The sequence below is a fragment of the Limulus polyphemus genome, unplaced genomic scaffold, assembly GCF_000517525.1.
Source record: "Limulus polyphemus unplaced genomic scaffold, Limulus_polyphemus-2.1.2 Scaffold1321, whole genome shotgun sequence".
Lineage (NCBI taxonomy): Eukaryota > Metazoa > Arthropoda > Merostomata > Xiphosura > Limulidae > Limulus > Limulus polyphemus.
In genome coordinates this window covers 128,084-150,636 of record NW_013666931.1, presented here as the reverse complement: position 1 = coordinate 150,636, position 22,553 = coordinate 128,084, and the positions used below count along the sequence as shown (strand labels likewise).

At 37.6% G+C, this 22,553-nt stretch overlaps 1 protein-coding gene across 4 annotated transcripts in view; it reads right to left on the bottom strand.

Moving 5' to 3' along the window:
• Positions 1-22,553, bottom strand: part of LOC106463087 (katanin p60 ATPase-containing subunit A-like 2) — an 83,186-nt gene that overhangs the window by 33,035 nt on the left and 27,598 nt on the right. For all 4 annotated transcript variants that reach the window (XM_013923056.2, XM_022390499.1, XM_022390500.1 and 1 more), the window contains 5 exons: positions 20,055-20,109; positions 12,166-12,331; positions 11,091-11,186; positions 4,680-4,787; positions 927-1,025 (listed from right to left, as the gene is read on the bottom strand). In XM_013923056.2, the coding sequence (XP_013778510.1) occupies positions 927-1,025; positions 4,680-4,787; positions 11,091-11,186; positions 12,166-12,331; positions 20,055-20,109 (524 nt within the window). The remainder of the gene's footprint in view (positions 1-926; positions 1,026-4,679; positions 4,788-11,090; positions 11,187-12,165; positions 12,332-20,054; positions 20,110-22,553) is intronic.

Sequence of the window (22,553 nt, the reverse complement as noted above, 5' to 3'; positions counted from 1 at the left end):
CGGAAAACTTCAGATATTGGATCAGAAACGTTTACAAAGTTCAGACATTACAAATTATTTAATTTCAGTGGATTCTCATTGGACATTAGTATTTTTACGAAAATGTCACCTAACTTCAACGATGGAAAACCTAGCGTGTGTGACCAAGGACAAAGCTAGCTAGCTTAATGGCGAATCGTACTTACATCAACTCGTAATTAACTCACTCATCGTAAACCCTCGATAAGGTATCAAGGGAGTTCCAAACTAGAGCGAGGATTTTATATTGTCTATAAGTTTGTGAAACTTTTGTTTATAAATCTTTGTTTGTAATAACTATTTGTAATAATTGTTATTGTAAATTATACTGTTGTGTGCAATTGAAAATGTATTTGTGTTAAAAAGGAGGACGGTGTGTATCAATCTTGTTGGCAAATATTGTAAATTGACTAATATATCGGCATATACTTAAATATTAAATCCAAAGTACAATTTAACTACTAAATTTAAATTATCAGTTAACTCAGCTTTGAACTAGTCGCAATTCTAATACGTAACAGTGATTCAACAGAAGATTTCAGTGGAAGATGGTAAAAAGCCATGGTAGAATGGGTTGATGATCAGATTTACCAAAACCATCAAATGCAAGACTCATCTCTGTCTACTATATTCAAGCAAATATGACAGAGATGCCTGAATATACTAGACCTATATACAAAAAGCAGAGCTCACTGAGGCATGATTATGAAATACCAAAATCTCCTGTAACATTGTATATATCATTCATTTTCAAAATTTAAAGAGGAGGGGAAGGGGCTAGAGAGATCATCAAAAACAACTAGAAAGTCTGTTCTTCACAATAAGCCAAATATTAAAGAGTGGAATTCCTGCATATAAATGAAAATTTAAAATAAATCTTCAATGTAAAATTACAAATACATTAATACCTTGATTGGATAAACAACAGCTTCTTTAATGAAACGTTTTGCTGCAGTCAAACCAACAATATCATCCCATCGTACATCAGGATTCTCCAGATAGATATCCTGAACAGAGAAAAAGAAAAATAGATTGACATTTCAAACATGTCAACAGATTTGTAATGCAAATTCAATATTCTATGTTCTTTTATATATTGTTTCAGTGATTAATGTCTTTGTTAAATAAATTTTGTTTTTTATTATTTTTCTCTGGAAATAATTATATCAAATTTTTAAATAAGGTGAAAAAAAATTAAAACTAATGGAACATATTCAATCCTAACAAACATTTTGAAGTATATCTAGTATTTCAAAACATGTTTTAACCCATTAAGTTAATACAAGGTATTCAAATGAAAATATTATAAAGCTAAAGAAATAAAGCTTTTGTATTGAGATGCACTTTACTCAATATCAAAAAAAGGTGAAAAACTAATCTTGTAATGTAAAATTTAATATTTTCCTTACCTGAGAAAGTATTTCAGATAGATAATTACCTCTGTGTACCACAAAGAGATATTACCTCACATGCAGTTGCTGTGGAATTATCTGCTGACACCACAAGCTTTGAACAAACTCTCACCCATCAACTTATCTACACGTATTGTGCTAGCCTATGACATAATTGTCATAATATTGTAGCCCTCCACTAATAGAAAGGTGACACAATCTTCATGCACAGTGATCCCCACAAGCACTAGCAGTCATAAGCTCATTTTGGACAAGGCAAAACCAACTGCACCAGAAGCAGAGAGGAAGAGTGGGGGTGGTGCAGAGAGATAAGTATCTATCTGAAATACATTTTGAGGTAAGGAAAATGATAACTTCAGAAACATTACATACCTTTCTGCACCACTATGAGCTAAAATCCTACACTGAAAATGGTGGAAGGGCTGGTGCTGATCAATCATTAAGATGATCTTTTTTCTGAAACAGTGATAGAAAGGGAAAATCCATGGGGTGTGGCTTTCACAAGACCAGGGGTCAACTAGCGGAGAGCACTAGATGGGAGACTATAACTTACTCTCACAGAGAATACTTTTCACCGAAGAGTTTCTCTTATATCTGTTTTTTTCTGTTTTTCATTGATAGGAGAAAAAGAATCTAGTGTTGGTGTGTATGTGTCACCAACTTGGGAGGAACATCTGAATGTGTAGTGTGGCTAGGGCTTTAGGCTATTCTGTCTTAGTCAAATCCAAGTCCTATCTGGTTAGACATATTCACCAGAAACTACTTGCATTTTTTTTTTTTTTTTTGATAGTCAATATAACACCAGGTGTAGGGAATGGTATTCCACATCTAAATCCCAAGAAAAAACGTATTTACCGAGAATAGCTAGGCATGTTCTGCAGCAGGGTGACCTGTACTATATTGCCAGAAAGTAACACACCAGCCATCTCAAATGAGGGGTGGGACCATGCAGTCTCTTGCTAGAGGAAAAACACCACTGCAGAGGAAACTCTCCATATCAACTTCCCTGGTGGCTTGGGATTGGGGAAGTAAGGGTTTTCCTGTGCTCCATTTGAAGATCAGGAGGGGAGGGGAGAATTTCCATGTGAGAGAATATTGGAGAGTGTGTGTGAACTGCAGTCATCAGGCAATAATCATCCCTTAAATTCCAATGAAGGGGACACATGTAGAGAGAAGCCAGAGTTCACAAAAGAAAGAGAGCTCTCATGCAGGAAAGGGAGGGAACAGCTTTCAATGATTGAGCCTGTCTCATACAAGAATAGAAAAATTCCCAGGAAGATGTTGAAGAGACAGTGGATTAAAGGAAAAGGGATATTTTAGGTGTGAAAGGGAAGGATGGCAGGCACCAGTGGTTCCAAGGCCAAGAATCGGCTCCAAGGAAGAGATACCGCCAAGTGTCACAACAGTTTTGCCCTGTTGGAGGAGAAAGACAACTAGAAGTGATAGGAGGAGGAAAAGGAGAGAGATTAGCCCCACATGACTTTCAAAGTCAAGTGGCCAACTGAGGTATCCACAGTCTAATGAATTGAGAAACCAGGGAATCAACAAACGATTGTTAGTGAGCAACCCCAGCCAGAGATTCTATGAAATTTAGAACACCCTTCAAAACTGATTCAGTGAGAAAAAAGACAAGATATAAAAGAAAAGGAGGTGGACATCGAAACTGAGATCCCAAGAACATAGAAAACACATTAAAAAAGAGAAAGAGAGAGAGAGAGAGACAGCAGAAAAACATTTTGAGTCAAAGTGGCAAACACATAAGAATGAGTGTTCCCATCAAAACTATTGAGGTTGTGATGACGAGCCACAGTGAGGAGGTGAAGGATGGAGATATAGCAAAAGAGCAGGGTAAGGATAAACAAAGATAAGCAGATTGTTGGGAAAAAAAAGAGACATGTTAGAAGAAAGAGGAGTGCCCCAACCAGACAGCAAGAATACAAGATATTGGAGTTCATGAAATATAGAAGGGTCATGACCATAGGCTATAGCAAAGGAGTCATGAGGACAAGGAAATCTTTGATCAATGTGGAGTTGGGACAGCAGGAAGTAAAGCATCCAATAAGTCATTATGATATACAGGTAAAAGAAATAGGATGTCACATACCTGATTTATAAGCATAGCAAACATAAAAGAAAGAGGTAGCTGTTCCTCATCAGGGAGAGAAGAAACAGATACAAAGGTGGAGATGGAAGAGCTGGCCAAGATTGTCCAAAGGCAGGGCAGTCTACACAGAAGAAATTGAAACAAACTGACAAGATGTCAGCACTGGAGAAGAAGTAAGAAAAAGGGAACCAACCACTCGATACATGATAATGGAAACATCATGTTTGAAACACAGCAGAATGTAATATATTGTTATACCATGGTTCACCATAGCTCTATAAGGCTATGGTAACTTAAGTTATCCACAATATTTATAGTTGCTTAACACAGATAAAAATCCTTGACCTATTGCATGCCACACATTTGCTATACTAGTTGAGTTGAAGGGAAACTAATGAATGTCAGTTCCATTTACATTGACTCAGAGAATAATTCCTTAAGAGAAAGGTCTGGGCCTCAGGATGTAGCAACAATATGAATGTTTATATATATATCTTCATTGTCTGAAGTACCACAAAGAAGAAATATGGTAGCTAAAGAAAACAAAGTTCCAGTCACGTGGATGGAACATAGGTGCAGTGCCAAGGAAAGAATAAGCCTATGATCATGTACTAATACTCACAGGGATCACTGTGCATAAAAATTGTGTTACTCTCCTATCAGTGGAGGGCTAGGCACTGTGATGATTATGTCACAGGCTGGTGCAATACACATAAGCACGTGCAGGGGTGGAAGTTTGTGCATGATTTGTTGCACAGGATATACCACAACAGTTGTAAAAAAACTAATAGTTCTTAGTGATGCACAGAAGTAAGTAGCATTTCTGTAAAATAGTCTGATAAATCGACAATGATGTATACTTAACAATCATTTTGAGGTTCTGATACAATTATAACAAGTATCTTTATAAGTCTGTTATTAGTTTCAATAAAGAATAGAATCAAGGAGTGACAACACGTACTTGAAAATAACCAACAATACATTCTCACACATACATGCATAAATAAATGCACTATAAATAAATATAAATATACACATGTATATATCTTGAAGAATAATTATAATAGACAATACCAACTTCTAGCAGATTATACAATTCTAGCTGATTTAAATTTACAATATTTTTATTATAGAATTTAAACTACCTTTGAGACTACTTCAGCCAACTGTTGCCATTCAAGATTGTGTGTTGAAAAGTGTTTTAGAGGCTTCAAAAGTTTGAATCTATTATCAACAGCCAACTCTGGTGAGATCTGTCAAAACAATCATGCATTCAAAACTATATTATTGATTTTCTTATGAATTTTACAAGCTACTTCCTAAAACAACACAACAATGAGAATATTTTATGAATAAATCTATCTTTATTATCTTTTAAAATTAAAAACCAAAAATAGAGAAAATATCTGAGTTTTTTACAAGAACATACTTAGGAAATTCTTATGTCTCCTGTAAAAGAAATTACATATTATTCACCTAGTCAATATACTGAAGTTATAAATTTACTAAACTGAAAATGTATTTCCAATAGATACTTAACTTGTTCAGTGGTGCCTTCTATATCCACCAGATTTTTTGGTCACCACTAGCCTTGATACTTCCACCAACCACATGTGTTTAACATGATACAGCTATGCTGTAGCATGCAAATAAACGTGTGACAACCGTCACCAAAAGAAGTGCAACACACGTTCCTGGTGCAGCTGGCTCCCTCTATACTATAGAATTCATTCTTCACTTTGAGATCAGGCAAAAAAAAAGTACTGGAAGTGAGGAGAAAGTGTGAGGGGAAGAAAGTATCTACTGCAAATACGTTTAAATTTTATGAAAATTATAGCTATCAATACAATACATTACCTCCACTCACATAATTGACAGAATCCCACACTGATCTGGTGGAGGGACCGATGCAAAATTTACCAAGATGAGCACCCTTTGGAAAGTGTACAATAAGAGCGCATGGAGGATGACATCTTTCTGTAGAGGAACATACCCATGAGAGACCACACCACACCTGAACCATTGTGAAAATATATGTCACTAAATCAGGTGGAAAAGGAGCACATTCACAAGCAAATGGATACACCAAATGGTGTAGAGTGACTAGGGTTCATCAGACTGCAATCAATGAGTCAATTCCAGTCCAAAACCAGGAAGCATCAGGTATATGTCTTCACGTCCACGATAAAAGGAGGTCCCAACAATTTTAACCTCAAACTGAGGAAGCAGGAGGGAAAAATAATTCCCATTCCAATCACTAAAGCAGGGTGCATGTGTGCAAACTCAGTACACAACCAAGCCACCCTGAAATCAACATCCAAGTGACAGCAGGAAGGAGGAATGTAATGTGTTGGCTTACTCATATCCAAAACTAGGCAGCATTGGGAGTTTATTGTCCAGTCTGCAGTAGGATGAGGGCTCCCTACCAGCTACATGTGCAAGAACTTATGTTGGTTAGTCCAACTCTAATCCAACACCAGACCATCCAGGAATCAACATCAGGGTGGTGGTAGGATAAGGGGTCCCAGCCAGAGGGGTGAACTGTATTTTGGAGGATCATCTCAAGTCCATAACCAAGTGGTGTCAGGTATTGTATATCCAATCCAAGGTAGGAAGAGAGTTCACACCATCTACACTGACAGAACACAACTGCCCCATGGGATTTAGCACGTAGAAGGATGCCTCCATGGTCCACCACTCCATTAGCTAGAAGCTGACAAGTAGCAAGGACAATGCAGTGGGGAGACCAGAGGAATGCAACACTGGAGAAAGTGCAATGAGTGATCATGAAATCCTATCTTTAAAAGCAGGCCAGTCCTAATTTTTTCAAACAGGATTGGCAGCTATCCCAACAGGAAATAGTTATGATGCAAAATACCACAACGATGAACCTACTAGTTGTCTTGTGGAACACTCCATCTCAACAGGGGGTGTTATAGGCCAGAACAGCTGTAGAGTGTGGATTTATGGATTAGTATACATGGACAGGTACCACTCATCACAGAGCAGGATCCAACATGTACATTAGTGACCCTGAAAGGGAAATAAAGAAATATAAACTTACCCACTCAGGCAGTATTTGGTATCCAGATGAGGAAGAAAAGCTACATAATGAAAGTAATGAGAGATGAATATATTATGTGTGTGATACACATGCCAGCTAATATTATTTACTCCAATAGATGAAGGAAACAAGAAACTGAGAGGTGCCAGATCTGATGAGAGGACACTTGGAAAAGACATTGAGAATTGGAAAATAAGGAAGAATAAGCCAATTTGATAAGATAGTGAATCCATCCTGTAAGGGTGGTAGGGGAAATATCATGGAGAGAGGAAGGGTTCCAATGGTTATACAAATGGGAACAGGAACCTTGGAAAAAGCCATGCAGGCAATATAATATGGTAGTGCATGAACAGGAGAGAGGAGACGATCTGGATTGGCATGGGAATATAAATGGAAAATGAAAGGTATGGAAATGGGGTGAATGTGACATCAACTTTACGAGCCACTGTTTTGAGTAAAAACTGTGATCTGGATTTGGGAGAATATAAGTATGGTGATAAAGGAAACATGATATTTCAAAGGTGAAAACATCCAACTGATGATGACCACAGGTAAAAAAGGAGCAAAAAATAGGTTTTGAGGGACAAATGGTAGAGGAAACAGGTGGCCAATAGTTTGAAAGGAGGTAGGGTAAGGGCATGGAGAACCACAGTGAGGTCCCAATCAGGAAAGGGTGTAGGATGAGGAGGACAAAGGTGACAAAAGGGAGAGGACTAGAGAGGAAATAATTCGACAGGAATGGAAGAAATAGAAAAAATATTGTCAAACAGCCTGGTAAAATATTCAGATAAATAAGGAATAGTAGGATGGAAAGAGAGGTAGCATGGTTCAGAGTCCACAGCAAAAACACGCCATTTTCTCTGAAACACCAATAATGAGGAAGGACAAACAGAATGGGAACTACCCATTTGGAGAACCCAAACCCCCAAACCACCTCGCAAGGAACCAGACAAATGCTCTGCATGAAAGCCAAGTGTGGGGATGTTGGGATGATACACTGGCAACTGAGGTAGTCAAAGGAGGGAGGGGGATAGCAGAAGTGGTAATGGAGGTACTGAGTGAAGGAAGGTAAGAACTCAAAACCAAGGCTGAGCAAGCCAAAAAGGTGCAACAAGAAGGAACCAACATGGAGGGGACTGGATAATGGATGAAACCTAAGAAAAGACACAAATAGGTGGATAGGTATACAGGTAAAGGTGGGGCCAATTCTGACTGAAGGCATCCATTGCCAAATCCAAAGGATGTGGGACTGGGGACCAAAAAAGGGGTAATGTAGCATAGAGATGAGTGGCAATTGCATTCAAAAGACGAATACCCCACTGAACACACAGCTATCAAAACACCAGAGGATCAGTGGCCAACTACATGGCTAGAACCTTGTCGGGATGAGACAATTGATCTGCAACAAGATTTAGAGCACTCAGAACATAACATGACAGTAGGTATGTGCAATATGAATGGGCCCAGAAGAGGAGTTCTAATGTCCAGAAACAAAACAAATGTGGACAGGTGTCCCTTTGTTAATTGATATATGAGTCAACAGTGGATCATGACAGCGTTGTCTCATATTAAAGGCAGGAAATGATCCAGAGCCCAATGAATGGCAAGAGCTTAGGCATATTGATGTGCATAGCCACCTCAATTGAAGACCAATGACCCAAGATTTCCTGTGTATCCAGATACATTCCCCAACCTGTCAGAGAAGTGTCTGTAAAAAGATGCAACTACGGATGGGGAGGCAGATGAGGAACTCTGGTTGTCTTGTTATCTCTGTTGAGCAACCAGGTGAAATCAATGTTCAGGGAGATAGGTAGAAGAAGAATAGAGTCCAAGATATCCCAAGTAAGATTCCACTGATCATGCAATACCCACTAAAGGGTTAACATGTGAGTATGACCTGAGGGAATGAGGGCAAAGTCCCCAAAAGAGAAAGAACCTCACGTGAAGTAAGAGAAAGAGAAGATTGACCTTTGAGAACTAATAGTTCCATCACCTGCAAACAAAATGAAGAAGGCTGAGCCTGACTGAGGCAGTAGTTGAAAAACACTCCTAAGTGAGTAAGGTTTGGGTTGGATGAAGAAAGGATTTCTCCAACTTCACAAATCAACTCACCTGAGCCACCTCTTAAAGAAGCAACTGTGTGTGCTAGTGAGATGTGTGACAGAATGGAGCAAATAGCAGCCAATCGTCCATATAATAGTAGAACTGCAGACAGAATATGTAAGGTGTGAATGTCAGACCAAAAGGCAAAGCAAGGAATTGATAAACTCAACCCCTGTGCACAAAACAAAGGTTACATCTGAATGTCTGGAAAATAGGGATGTGAAGGTATGCAACGGTGACATCCACTTTCATCATCCAAAGAACCAGAGCAAATACCCAATGAAGGTTGAGGAAGAACTCCACGGTGAAATGAGGAAAATCAAGAAAATGGTTGAGTAGAAAAAGATCTATAACAGGACACCAGTCTCCAGTCTTCTTGGGAATAACAAACAACCTGGAATACAATCTTTAAGAAGGATGACTGACAAATTCTATAGCCTCCTTGAAAAGAAGGCTCGGAACCACTTCAAAGAGATGCTAGCAAGAAATAGGATCCCAAAGAGGGGAAAGGGATGGGATTTAGGTATACGGGAGGGTAGTTGAGAAATTAAAGGGAAAGACTTTCTGACAACACCTGAAGCACCCAAGGATCAAAGGTTAAATCGTTTCATAGATGAACAAACTTGTCCATCTGTGCTCCTTCCTTGCCAGAACCTAAGGGATAGTCAATGCACCATTAGCAGCAGAGGGCCTAGCAATGAGTAATCTGGTAACTAGCTACCAAAACCCAGGAAAGAGGAACTGGCAAAGGCTGCAATAGGCAAGAAACGATGAACATAGGGAAGAGTGTTGACGAGCAGCCTCCACCCTAGACTCAAAAGAGTCGGGAAGATCTCCTAACACTGTCCACTGTCGTGAGTAGGTGCACATTAGTTAAAGTCCATTCATATCAAAGAGATCCAAACAAAAGAGGAGCTATCTTTGAAGGGAAGTGCTGGGTAAGACAAGCGTGCCAATGTGGAATACATAAGGAAACAAGTATCCTCCAACAACCCCTTGGGGAGCAGGGGATAGCCTCATACATAATATGGATGGACAAAGGCAGGAAATGGGGCTTAGGCAAACCACACAGAGGTATCAGGGTCAGAACCCCACACCTAGCTTAAAGACTGAAGTTTGAGAGTCGAGAAACAGAAAGTCCAAATGATGGTACGCCAAAGTGTAATTATCTGAAGCATGTGGGGGACGAGGTATGCTGACCCCAGAACATAGCGGTGGCACAAACTGTTCAGCATGGACCCCAATATCTGGATAGTGAGGGAAAACCAGGTAGTCAAAGGAAGGGGTGGAATGTAAAAGTGAAGGAAAGGAAGCATACGACACAGGAGATACAGACAAGTAACATACCCGTGACACCATATCCAGAAAGGCTGAAGATGGTCTGAGGGCATCAACAGGGGTATTACAGGATTGCATGGCAAAGAAAGGAGGTGAAAAAAGGCTATCCAAATCATCATCTTTTTGTCCAGGTTCACAAGGAAAGGGAATAACTAGTTTGGGATCAGAAGACACTAAAGGCTGCATAATGGACTCCAATTCATGACATACTAAAACTGAGGACTCATCAGCTGAAAGTGTAGAGCCTAAAGCTTGAGAAACTGCAGATTGAGGTGCAGCAGTAATGTTAACTACTGTAGTAGTAGCTGTGATTTGAAACTTGGAATTCATAACTCAAATGAGAGTGGATACCACAAGTAACAACCTACAGTAACTCAAGTTTAACTGTAGAAAAAAAACGAGGAAGAAATAACAAAGTTTAAGAGAAAAAAAAAAATTTGGAAAATCAAAATTTGTACATGTCTTCACACTACTGTGTCAAATTGTGAAGTGAAGATTGAATTATACATTATAGAGGGAGCCAGCTGTGCCAGGATGGTGTGTTGTACTCCTATTGTTGGAGTGTTGTTGCATACTACAGCACAGCTGTAACACATTAAAAACATGAGGTAGATGGGAGTATCAAGGCTAGTAGTGAGCAAAATCTTTTTTGAATAGAGAGGGCAGCACTTAACAAGAAAAACTATTATGTTAGAAGAGGTAAGGTATCATATCAGAAGTTAATAGTACAAACTTATTAATTAAGTTGAAAATTAAAATGATCCATCAAAGCAAACCTAGTTCAATTTCCACTTGTTTGACAAAATAGTAATCTATAGCATTTATATTTAATATAAAAAAGGTTGATAAAGGAAATTTTGAATTAATCACAAATATGCATGTCAGTAACTCATGCTTCAAACTAATGGAACACAATCACATTTTATAGTATTTATGTATCAAAACTTACAATGTCCTCAAAATAAAAATAAGCACATCTTTTGTTTAATAAAACAGTTAAATAAGACCAAATGTTGAGATATGCTATTTTTGCAAAAAATGTCAAAATTACCTCAACTTGTCCTTTCCTAGTTAGATTTGGATCCATACGAACACCATCCACAAAAAGATCAGAAGTATTACATGTAGGTGGACTGATCTTGGTGTCCTTTTGTTATATAAAAGATAATATTAAAAATAATTTGTACAGACATCAATTTCATCAGTTAGAAACATACATGAATTATGTTTACAAAATTAATGAGCAGCTAATACTGAAGTTAATTACTGAGTACGTATGCTATGGAGAAAAAGTGGCAAAAACTTTTTCAAGTGTCAAGATTGTTGCCTAGTATCAGATTCTAGAAATTACTGGACTAAGGCCATGTATAATCATCACATATATATGTATACATCCGAAATATAGTTTATGATATACATCTTCAAATAACATATATGTTTTGCAATTTATAAATTACAAAAAAACAATTCTAAGCACTTATAAACACTTAATAACTTTTTGACAGCCAATAACATACATTTGTGGTTTAGACATTTTCAAACAATCCTATAAAGTCCGTTGTTTCTATAATTTTAAAATGTACGGAGAAGAATAAATGTATTTTTTATCACCAAAACACTGGTTTCACTCAGAAACTTCAAATAAAAATCTTGATATCAACACTTATAGATAATCACAATTTTTTAGAGTACAAACTAATAATAGATAAAGAAAAAATGAGCAGTCTCACTCTATACACTAAGTTTCTGTAAACACGTATACAAACTTGAATCTGTCTGGGCTCTTTGATTATCTCTATTATTAATCTTTGATGCTTCTTTTTAACTATAATCATTTTGATGTTCCAGGTTTATAAAGTGTACTTGCATTAGCCTAAAAAAAAAACTATAAACCACTGCTTCAACTTAATCTGGCAACCAATTAGACTGATGGCATTTAATAAGTGATGTACATATCATTAGCGTTTTTCCAAAAAAGAAAAAATGCAGCAAAACCATTAAAAAAACCATCACTTTATCCAATTTTATAATAATAATATGTTGTATTGACACCTGAAAATATATCTACCTTATTGTCATTTATTTCATATTATCTTATTATTAAGCATTTTATGATAGCATCTTACTTGTACTCTAAACTCTTCACTGTGGGCTTTTGCAATTGCTGTTATGCGATGCAAGATTTCAGCTGGTGAGCTTTCCCCCTCCAGATTAGCATCAGCACTATTCATAACAGAACTGGTAAGACTAGACCCATTTACAGTTGGTGTGCTGTTGATTCTAGATGTTCGACTAAAAAATACACCCAGTTGCAAGTTATCAACACAATTTCTTTTAAGAAATAGCTATCATTGAGAGTAAACTATGAATTTCAATATAGGCTTGTGTGAAGAATGTGCAAAATAGAGCACACTTTCAAACATCTATATAGTCATTAAATAAACTGAAAATAAAACATTTTGTAACATGACATCACATTCTTCAATGAATATATAACTGTCTTGATCAATGTCTTTTTTAAGTGACCAATTACCTTCTGTATATAGAATTCTTTAACTTATTGTCTTCAATTATGACAACATGTTACCAACTACATCAAGAAATGAAAATAAACACAATCTAGCAAACCTTACTACAATATTTTCTTCTTAATCAAGAATAAAACGTTTAGAATAATTAATTCTTCATAAAAGACTGGGCAGGCTCAAACTAAGCATACATTATTTATGTAACTAGCTAGATAGTTTTAAATAAATCTGTCTTCAATAATACAAAGCATGCAAAGTTTAACCTAATGTTTCAGAATAATCTGTCTAAAAGCATACACATAACATTTCATAATGCTACATGTAATGCAAAAAGGCAAAAAATCTAATAAAGTCATATATAATCACGAATGTTAAAATAACCCATTAACTTGTTATTTACTGCATCCCAAATATAAAAAACTTATAATTTTCCTGTACTGAAAATATATTTCTGACAGGTACTTCCATCCGCTCACAAGATTAGCTATTCTTGTTGATTGTTGCCCTCTATATGCAAACTTTTTTATTACACATGCCACAAATGGTTCTAACGTGTCTCTCATGCAAATCATCATGTGTCACTTATCCACCAATAGGATCATAGTACACTCACATGATGCATGTGACTCCCTCTATGTGCATCTACCAAATTATCACTTCAAAGTTTGGCAGATGACAGAAGCACTGGAAATGAGTGGGGAGGAAGAGTGGGAAGTGTGAGAGGAGGGAAGTATCTATCAGAAATACATTTTCAGTATAAGAAAATTATAACTTCTGATTTAGTACTTCCCTCTTCTCACAAGATTAGCTAGAATCACACATTGATTAGGAGGAGGGACCGGTGTGAGGGAAGAACAGACGTACCCTCCAAAAGCGTCTGAAGGATACCCCTGTAGATGAGAGAGTCAGATCCGAAGATCTGGAGAGGGGAACCGAACCTCTTCTGATCCAGGTATACTCTTTGCCCAGTTGAGAAATGTGTAAAAATCAGGGCAGTAAATGAGAGGACCACATCCTAGTGGGAGAAAAAGTGGTAGGAAAGTGATTCTAACTGGAGAAAGATATAGTAACTCAATCCCACAATAAGAAAGTGGGTAGACGAAGATGCATCTCATGGTGTACACTATCTAGAGTGCAGCAAACCATACTTGACAAGTTAACTACATCCAAAACCTCCTTGCAAGGTACCAAAATTTGCATGACAGTAGGATGAGGATCATACCAGCTTCACCTCATACCCAAGAATTGGGGAATCCAGAACTACTCCGATTCCTAGGTATTATGCAAGATGAGCTCTGAGCTATTGATCTGGGAATGTGACATCCGGTACTGAAAGGAAGTTTATTGCATGCAATCAACTCCCACAACTGTGAAACAGGTCAGGACCATACAATGGGCAATAACATCCATGTAAGAAGAAAGAACGAGGGAGAAACAAGGATAGAACTGGAAGAGTCACACATATCTCAACTGTGACCCAAACACAGAAGGAGGAATCGAGGGAGGAAGATAGACAACCCAAAACCTGAGCGAGGACTAATGCTGATTGGTTCACCCAAAAATTGAAACCAACCCATAAGGTACCAACATCCACGCGAGGGTAGGAAGATGGATCTCGATCAAAGGGGTGAACTGCATTTTGATGTCTCACTCTGTTGTTTATTTATTCACAAATCAGAGGATATCATATCATCTATACTGGCAGAACACAACTTCCCTACACTGAACTGAATGTTATAGCCATCTTAAGCGGAACCCATTCAACAGGGTGCCTCCATGGTCAACTATCCCAGTGGCTTGGTAAGTGGTAAGGACTCCCATACTCCACTAGAAGAAAGGAGAGTGAGAATGCATTGGAGAGCGCTGAGGAACGTCGTCACCCGAGACAGTGCAATGGGTGATTATTTTGAAAAGCAGACCATACCAACTTATTCAATCAAGGCATGACAGGGATGAGCAGCTATCCCCTTCTGAGTCCATGAGTGGTATGGTTCAGGACAGGCCAATTCATGAAGCAAATATCTTGAAGTTATTCCCCTACAAGCGACCTTGTGAAACACCCCATCTCAAAGATGAGTGTGTGAAGCCATGGAAAGAAAGCACTATTCAACATGGCATACTGTGCAGATTTAGAGTTAAAGAATCCATGGGCAAGCACTACTCACCAAAGAGTGGGATCCAAATAATAAAGTTGTGAAGATTGGGCCCCTAAAAGAAAATAAATGATTAATAGACTTACCCAGTGTAAAAGTTGCACTGAAGAGTAGTGTATAATGACAGGTGGTAGGCAAAAAGCCAAAACCACGATATGATGTAAATAATGGGAGATGAACATGTTAGGGTTAGTCCATATGCCCAATTGTAGGATTTCCTCCAAAGGTCGATGAAGAGAGAGGTGAGGGAAAAGGCAAGGTGTTGGACTTGACAAGAGGAAACACAGAACAAAGTACACTGGGAAGGGGACAAGGAAGAATAAGCCAACTGGATCAAAAAAAGAGACCAATTGGTGAGTGTAAGAGGAGAGAGATAGATCATGGATGAAGAGGGTTGCCAAGAGGTAAAGAGACAGGAACAGGAACCATGGAAGGAAACCATGCAAGCAATATAACAATGAAGGGCACGCACAGGACATAGCAGTCTATCCGGATTGAGACAGGGGGTAGAGACGAGAAATAGAGGGTAGGGAAACAGGTGAAAAGGAGAACTTACCCTCACAAGCTGCCGAGGTGTTTTGGGGAGGAAGGAATGATCTGGATAAAAGAATATAAAGTGTGCATGTAATGTCGATGGTGAACAAGTCAGACTGTTGACATTGATAGGCCAGAAGGAGAAAGAAATACACCTTAAGGGACAGGTGTAACAAAGAACACGAAGATATAGGTTTGAATGGAGGTAAGGTAAGAGAATGGAGGACCACATTAATATCCTAATCCGGAAGAGCAGGTCACCAAGGAGGTCGACGAATCCAATAGGAATGGATTAATATGGTAAAGATGGGTGAGAGAAAAATCCTTTGGTAACAGGAAAGGTGAAAGGTATGGGATAAAGCTGCCTGATAACCTGAAGTCGAGAAGCCCGGAAGACCTCTGGTCGAAAAGCCAGATGAGAAACTTGGAGACACCAGCAACAGTTGGGCGAGCAGCCGAAAAACCCCGAGCCTGGGCCCATGTGTGAAAGACCTTCCACTTTCGCTGATACACTTCCATGGAGGAAGGATGGATGAACTGGGCCAAATGAGAACCTACACAAAGGGAGAAACCAGATCTCCTTGCTAAGGACCAGACAAAAGCCAGGCATGAAGACAGAGCACATGAAATGTGGGATGTAGAACCTGTGACTGGGGTTGACAATAGAAGTAGGGTAATAAGGGAAGTGGTATTGGATGGAATAATTCAAGTTGGAGTAAACAAAGACACCATGGTTGAGCTGGCCAGTATGGAGCAATCAGAAGGATCCGACAAAGAGTGGAATGGATCAGGGAAATACCCAATGAAGCAATCTGTTAGGAGGATAAACATATATGAATTTGAGAGCAGTGGCAAAAGCATCGATGTGAGGAACACCTCACAGACTGCAAAGCCACAGGAAAACGAGGGGATGAAGGGGCCACTCCGTCGGGTAAACCTTGTTGGGGCAGGTTTAAAGCACCCAGGACATGACATGCACTTAAACGAATGTGTTGTGCATGGGACCAATATAGGAGATCCAATATGTGAAAACAGAGGGAATTTGACTGCACCTTGGTGATTGATATAAGCCACCACCATGGAATTGTCAGAATGGATCATTACCAGACAATGTTTGGCAATGGAAAGAAAGTGAACCAAAGCCTGACGAATGGCTAGGAGCTCTATGACGTTGATATGTAAAAATTTTTTGTCTATAGACCAACGACCTGAAGCCTCCTGGTGATCAACCCATGCACCCCAACCCTGAAGGGATGCATCCGTGAACAAATGTAAGTCCGGAGGAGGAGGAAAGGGACCCCCGCCAATGTGTGTCTTATCCAACCACCAAAGGAGATCATCTACAAGGGAATGAGGAAGGATGATAGAAGCATCCAAGGAATCCGGAAAAAGGTTCCATTGATCATGCAGAGTCCACTCAAGGGAGCATATGTGTGCACAGCCGAGGGGGGATTAGTGGTGTTATAGAAGACAACATCCCCAAATTGACAGAACATGACGTGCAGAAAGTGAGGGAGCACACAGGGCATGGCAAACTGACAATTCCAACCAGCCTACCATAGCAGCTTTATGAAGGAGATGATGAGTATGACAGACCAACTCCTGTTCAGAATGGGCCAGAAGTAGCCAGACATCCATGTAAATGTGGAAATGCAACCCCAGAGCAGGAAGATGAAGAGCAAAAGCTCATACCACCCGATAGAAAATGTATGGAGCCAAAGCCAGCCTGAAAGGTAGGGTGCAAAATTGGTATACCACTCCTTGATGGACGAACCGAAGATAAGGACGAAACCATTTCAAGATGGAAATATGCAGATAGGGATTGTAAACGTCCATCTTGGTCATCCATAGACCTGGAGATAAAGCCCACCAAAGATTGAGGTAGGCCTCCATCGTGAAATGTGGGAGGTGAATAAAGCGATTGAGGTAGGACAAATTGATGACAGGCCTCCAGTCACTGTTCTTTTGAGAACAACAAACAGACAGGAGGAAAACCCTGGTGAATGACGTGGAACAGGATCTATAGCCTGTTGGGTGAGGAGGTCCCGTACTGACTCTGATAGACACTGTCAAGTTACTGGATCCCGAGGAGAAGGGAATGAAACGGATATCTGGGACAAGGAAGGCGAGGCAAGAAACGGAAATTCGAATCCCTCTGACAAAACCTGAAGAACCCAAACATCTGAGATGAAAGGGCACCACTGATGAACGAAGGCCACAAGGCAAGCTCCCACTTTGCCTAAACCCACCAGGTAGTCACTAGAACTGTTGGTGGCATATTGTACATCATCATGAAAAACAGCGAGCCGTGGCACCATGGGAAGGAGGGACAGGTGAGAGATGGGAAGGAGATGGACAGGAAACTGAAATAGGCACCACACATGGCTCTGACTGAAATAAACGGGAAACTAGATGGGAAATAGTAGAGTATTGCTGGGCAAATGCCACCTGAGACTCCAAGGATTCTGGGACAGTATCAAAGACGAAATGTCTTAAAAATGGAGCCACATACAAATCCTGGAGATAAGGAGCATGTAAACGGGGACGAGATAAAACAGACTCACGACCTAGAAGGTCCCAACAACAAAGATACCATGTATGTAAAACCAGAGCCAAAGATGATAAACGAGCCAATGAGCAAGCAAGGAGGGAGGGGTGTCCCCAGGAAACCCCTCAGGATTTCTGTGAAGAGCCTCAGACAGGTTTCACAGGTTCAGGAGAAAGAGGGACAATGTCTGAAGATAAAGACTGACCCAAATAACTTTCAATCACCCTGCGATTAAACGTAGACAAATCTCCCGTCAGGTCACCAGCACCTGAAGTCTGTGGTATAGCGCCTGTCGACTGTGTGACACCCAAAGTAGTGACACTAACTTCAAAGGGAACTACGGAGGGAAGTACCGTATTGGAATTGGATTTTCTTAACTCAAGTTAGATCCAGCTGATGTTGTGCTATGCTTTCAATAATGACATTATCAACAACAGTTATTAATTTATTCTTAACAGTCTAATTACAAACTATAAGTATGCACTGATACTGTTATATGACTAGACAACCTTTTCATTTAATTTAAATTACCATAAATTTTGTCATTAAATCATAATAAAAGATCACAAAATAATTTTCAGCAAGAATCTTAGCTCTAAATTACACAAAACACTTAAATCAATCACAGCAGTGAATACTTTTTAACCATCTTCCTTTAATCTTCTGTAAAGACACTTTTTAAACTACAGATCTCTGGATTTTTCAAAGCTTTTAAATCTTTTCATGTAAAATGCTAGAACATAGCAACCAGTTCTTTCTGGCATTTCCTTCATTAATAATTAAATGTGAAAACTTTTGCAAGATATAGCCGCCTGTAAAATCATTTAATCTTGGAAGCTATATCCAATGCAAAAAAAACCAATTCTTGTAATAAATCTAATGACATGCCCTGTTCTGGGAAGGAGAGTAAAGCAAAAGGTCATTCCAGATATGCCTCACTTGTCTTAGTGGTTTTATTAACCCAAATAAACACTTCATTTATCAGACGGAAATTAAATTTTTACCAACAGTTTAAAAGCAATAATTTAGTACGTATCTAACCGATTTTTTTCTTAGATTCTCCCAAGTTGATGAAGTTATAAGATTAGACTTAGCTACTCTCTGTATCCATATACACCAAGGTATTTTACAATACCTTAAAATTATTTTATCCATTAATTTCAAATGAAGTATACCATACCAAACTCAAGATTCAAAGCATCTCCAAAAAGACACACTTAAGAAAATTTCAACTATATTTAAATATTACAGAATCAGGCATTTCTATGTTAATAAATCTTGTGTAATGGAAGAAAATCTTTTGGATTGTTGTAAAATAATAAAGCTGAATACTTATACAGAGGTTGTGTATGTTATATCAAAATTATTTTGGAGACTCAATTATGTATTCACATTTGGTAATGCACTATCTGTGAATCCTGACAACAGCCCTGAAGCATAGTTCCATAGGAAAAGTTCCAGATAAAGCTGTCAAGCCTAAAACACATCCCTCTTCCTTGCATCATGCTTTTTATTATCCATCTAGTGTATGAGCACAACAGTTTCTTAGCACCCACTTCAACAGTCCTATTATACAGAAATCCATCAGAACTGCATCCAGAGACTTCACCAGTGTGGAATAGCAAGAACACACATTTTACTCTCCAGATGCTTCAGGTATGCAATGGTTTAATAAATGTCATGGGAGCAACTTGTGTACATGTGATTTGTGTTGCTTTTCCAAGCAGACAGCCTTGCATACTGTTGCCTGGAATAAGTGGATGGCTTATACCACTGATCTTTGTGTTTGTGGATTATCACCTTCTACAAAATACTACATTTTGCTTACTATAGTTGTGATATGGCTTGTTAAAAGTCTTTTTCTGAATGGTAATAGTGCCCAATTTTATCTGTATATTTCTTTGCTTTTAAATGTCTACAAGTATCAGGAATATTCCTATCTTGTAAATTATAAATCTCTGATCTGAATACATCATTATGATCTGGGTGATTGAATAGTTTACAATGGAAAAGACTACATATCCTTCCCCAAGGTGATTAATTTTAGATAGCATCATACTAACTACAAAATGCCAAATAATGTCAAAATGTAGTTCTGATACGTCATTACACTGCAACTTTATATTGGTTGTAATGATTTGAATATTCAAAATCATTTTAATATAGTGTACTGAATTCTCTATAAGGAAGTGCACAAATAGAAAATGTACAAATAAACAAGTTCTAAGTAATATATCCTTATTTTTAATCACCTTGATTTACCAGAAAGCTTCCTGGGGTATCTTGTGGTTGATTCTTCACCAATTCCTATTAAAAAATTTATAACGTCTTTATATATTTTTTTGTCATGAATAAAATATTATTAGAAAATAAAATACATGTATCATAAGACAATGGGACTGAACATAAAATTTGTTCTCAGAATGATGTATGAAACTATGCTTAAAGTAATCAAAAACTGTTAAATACCATCATTAAAAGTTAACTTTGATAGTGTAAAATTGTCTAACATCTTGAAACACACGTTATACAATTGCAAAAAGAATGAAAGTAATGCAAAACAAGTGCAAATTGCATTTATGAAACATCTATGTTCCCTAATAAATTTATGCTGTACGATTAAGTCACCCTGAATTTGATGATGTAATATCTGTCCACAAGGTTTAGGGCAGATTTTAAATACACCAGTGACCTTTGAACTGATATTTGACCCACAACCTTCAAAAGTTAATCAGGTCTAAGTCTCCTTAATTTAATATAGTACTTGTTCTCAAGATTGGGTCAGATTTTCTATATAACAGTGATATTTTGACCTTGATCCATGACAATCAAAAATTAATCAGGTATATAGTACCTTTTGTATAAGTTTGGCCAAATTTCCATCTATCCTATCTTAAAATATTCTGTTCACAAGATCAGGACAGGTGCAAACCAACTTGCCCTCACCCTGTGATGCTTCACATTAAGGGCATAAAAAAAAATGATGTGAATTGGAATTAGGCTTAATATTTGTATATCTTCAAAAAGAATCCCTTTTTTCTAAATATGTTTATATCAGAAAGATAAAGCAATTTTTCTATGCTATTCGTAAAACTGATTATGTAACCATTTTATATTAAGCCATATGATGAGTATCAGATGACAGAATGTTGTAAAACCACACATGCCAACTCCCATATTTCATGAGAGACATCCCTTTTCTGTGGTTTTTGTTTAAACTGTAGCATGTGTACATGATAGACTATAATTACTTGTTGTTAACTGGTCTCAACTGCAAGAAAAAAAAGTCTCACTTATTTTGAATGTCTAATATTGAAAAGTATGTATAAAGTAACTGCATATTAAGTGGATAAACCAAGGAAATTCAAAGCCACTTACAATAATAATAATAATAGGTTTATATGTTTGTTTCAAAAATTCTTGCAAAGCTACAAAGAGACTATCTGTGCTAGCCATCCGTAATTTAGAACTGACAGACTAGAGGGAAGAAAGCTAGCCAACAGCATCCACCATCAACTCTTGGCCTAATTTAATGGAATAGTAGAGTTCTCACTCGGATCCCACAGTGAAGGGTCTCGGACTCGCAGCTTTTTTTTTCAAGAGTTCCAGTGAAATTTTCAAGGGTCCCATAGGTAGAATTTAATAAACTCAAAAAAAGAAAAGAAGCACTTCAGTGTCAATGAAAAATGTTATTTACAATGTACACTACATGCTTACCTTCTGCAAGTGGAAAAGAGCATGTTGATGTACAATGAAAAACTTTATTTACAATTTACACTGCATGTTGTTTCCCTTTATGACTTTTTATCAGTGCTAAAGAAGTCAAATGCACTTTCATGCTCAACGAAAAACTGTTATTTATAATATACCCTACATGTTACTTACCCTCAGCAAGTGCTAAAGTAGGACAATATGCAAGAGGATAAAATGAGCAGCTTTTCCAATAAACATGAAAATATCTTCTGTATTTTAAGATATAATTACTTGAAAGTTACAACTTGATTTATTGTTTTCATTTATGATTTGTTTTGGTCCAATTGACATGCTGTTTATAATCAAGTTATTGTAAGAATCTGCTTGTGTACCAACTACTAACTTTGATATCTTACAAATTATTTCCAAACAGAAAATAAAGAAACCTTGAAGATTTTAAAATTAAAACTACTTATTATTATTTGATGTCATTTGTCTTTAAAATATGTGCATCACTCAAGGAATATGAAAACAATGTTATATAACATACAAGATTTTGTGTTGCTTTTTGGAGATAATATTTAACTCTATATGAGGTCAATTGATTTGACTGACCTCATAACTACCATAAAAGTGAGTTAATAATTCTAAACTTCCCATATTTTCTTTTTGGAATGACTGCAAGTTATAACAGAAAACCACAATTGTTTAACCTAAGTGGCTTAAAGTTTTTAACAGTATTTATTTATTTAGATTTAAATTTTATTGTTTTATTGCCCTTTGATCTAATATTCATGGCATATAAATTGCAAATCACGTGGTGAATGTGCAGTTTACATTGCAGTATCGAATTACATAATGTACAGACTACTTGTGAGCGTACCTCATAAAAAATTATTGTTAATATTATTATTCCTTTCACTTTATCTAACTTAAAAAGTTTTCAATTTTTACATTTTAGTTACTTTTATAGTAATAAATAAAGAATACATCTGAAAACAAAAACTAAAGTATGTACCTGATGTTCTTTTTATTTTGCTGTTAACTGTTGATGAAAG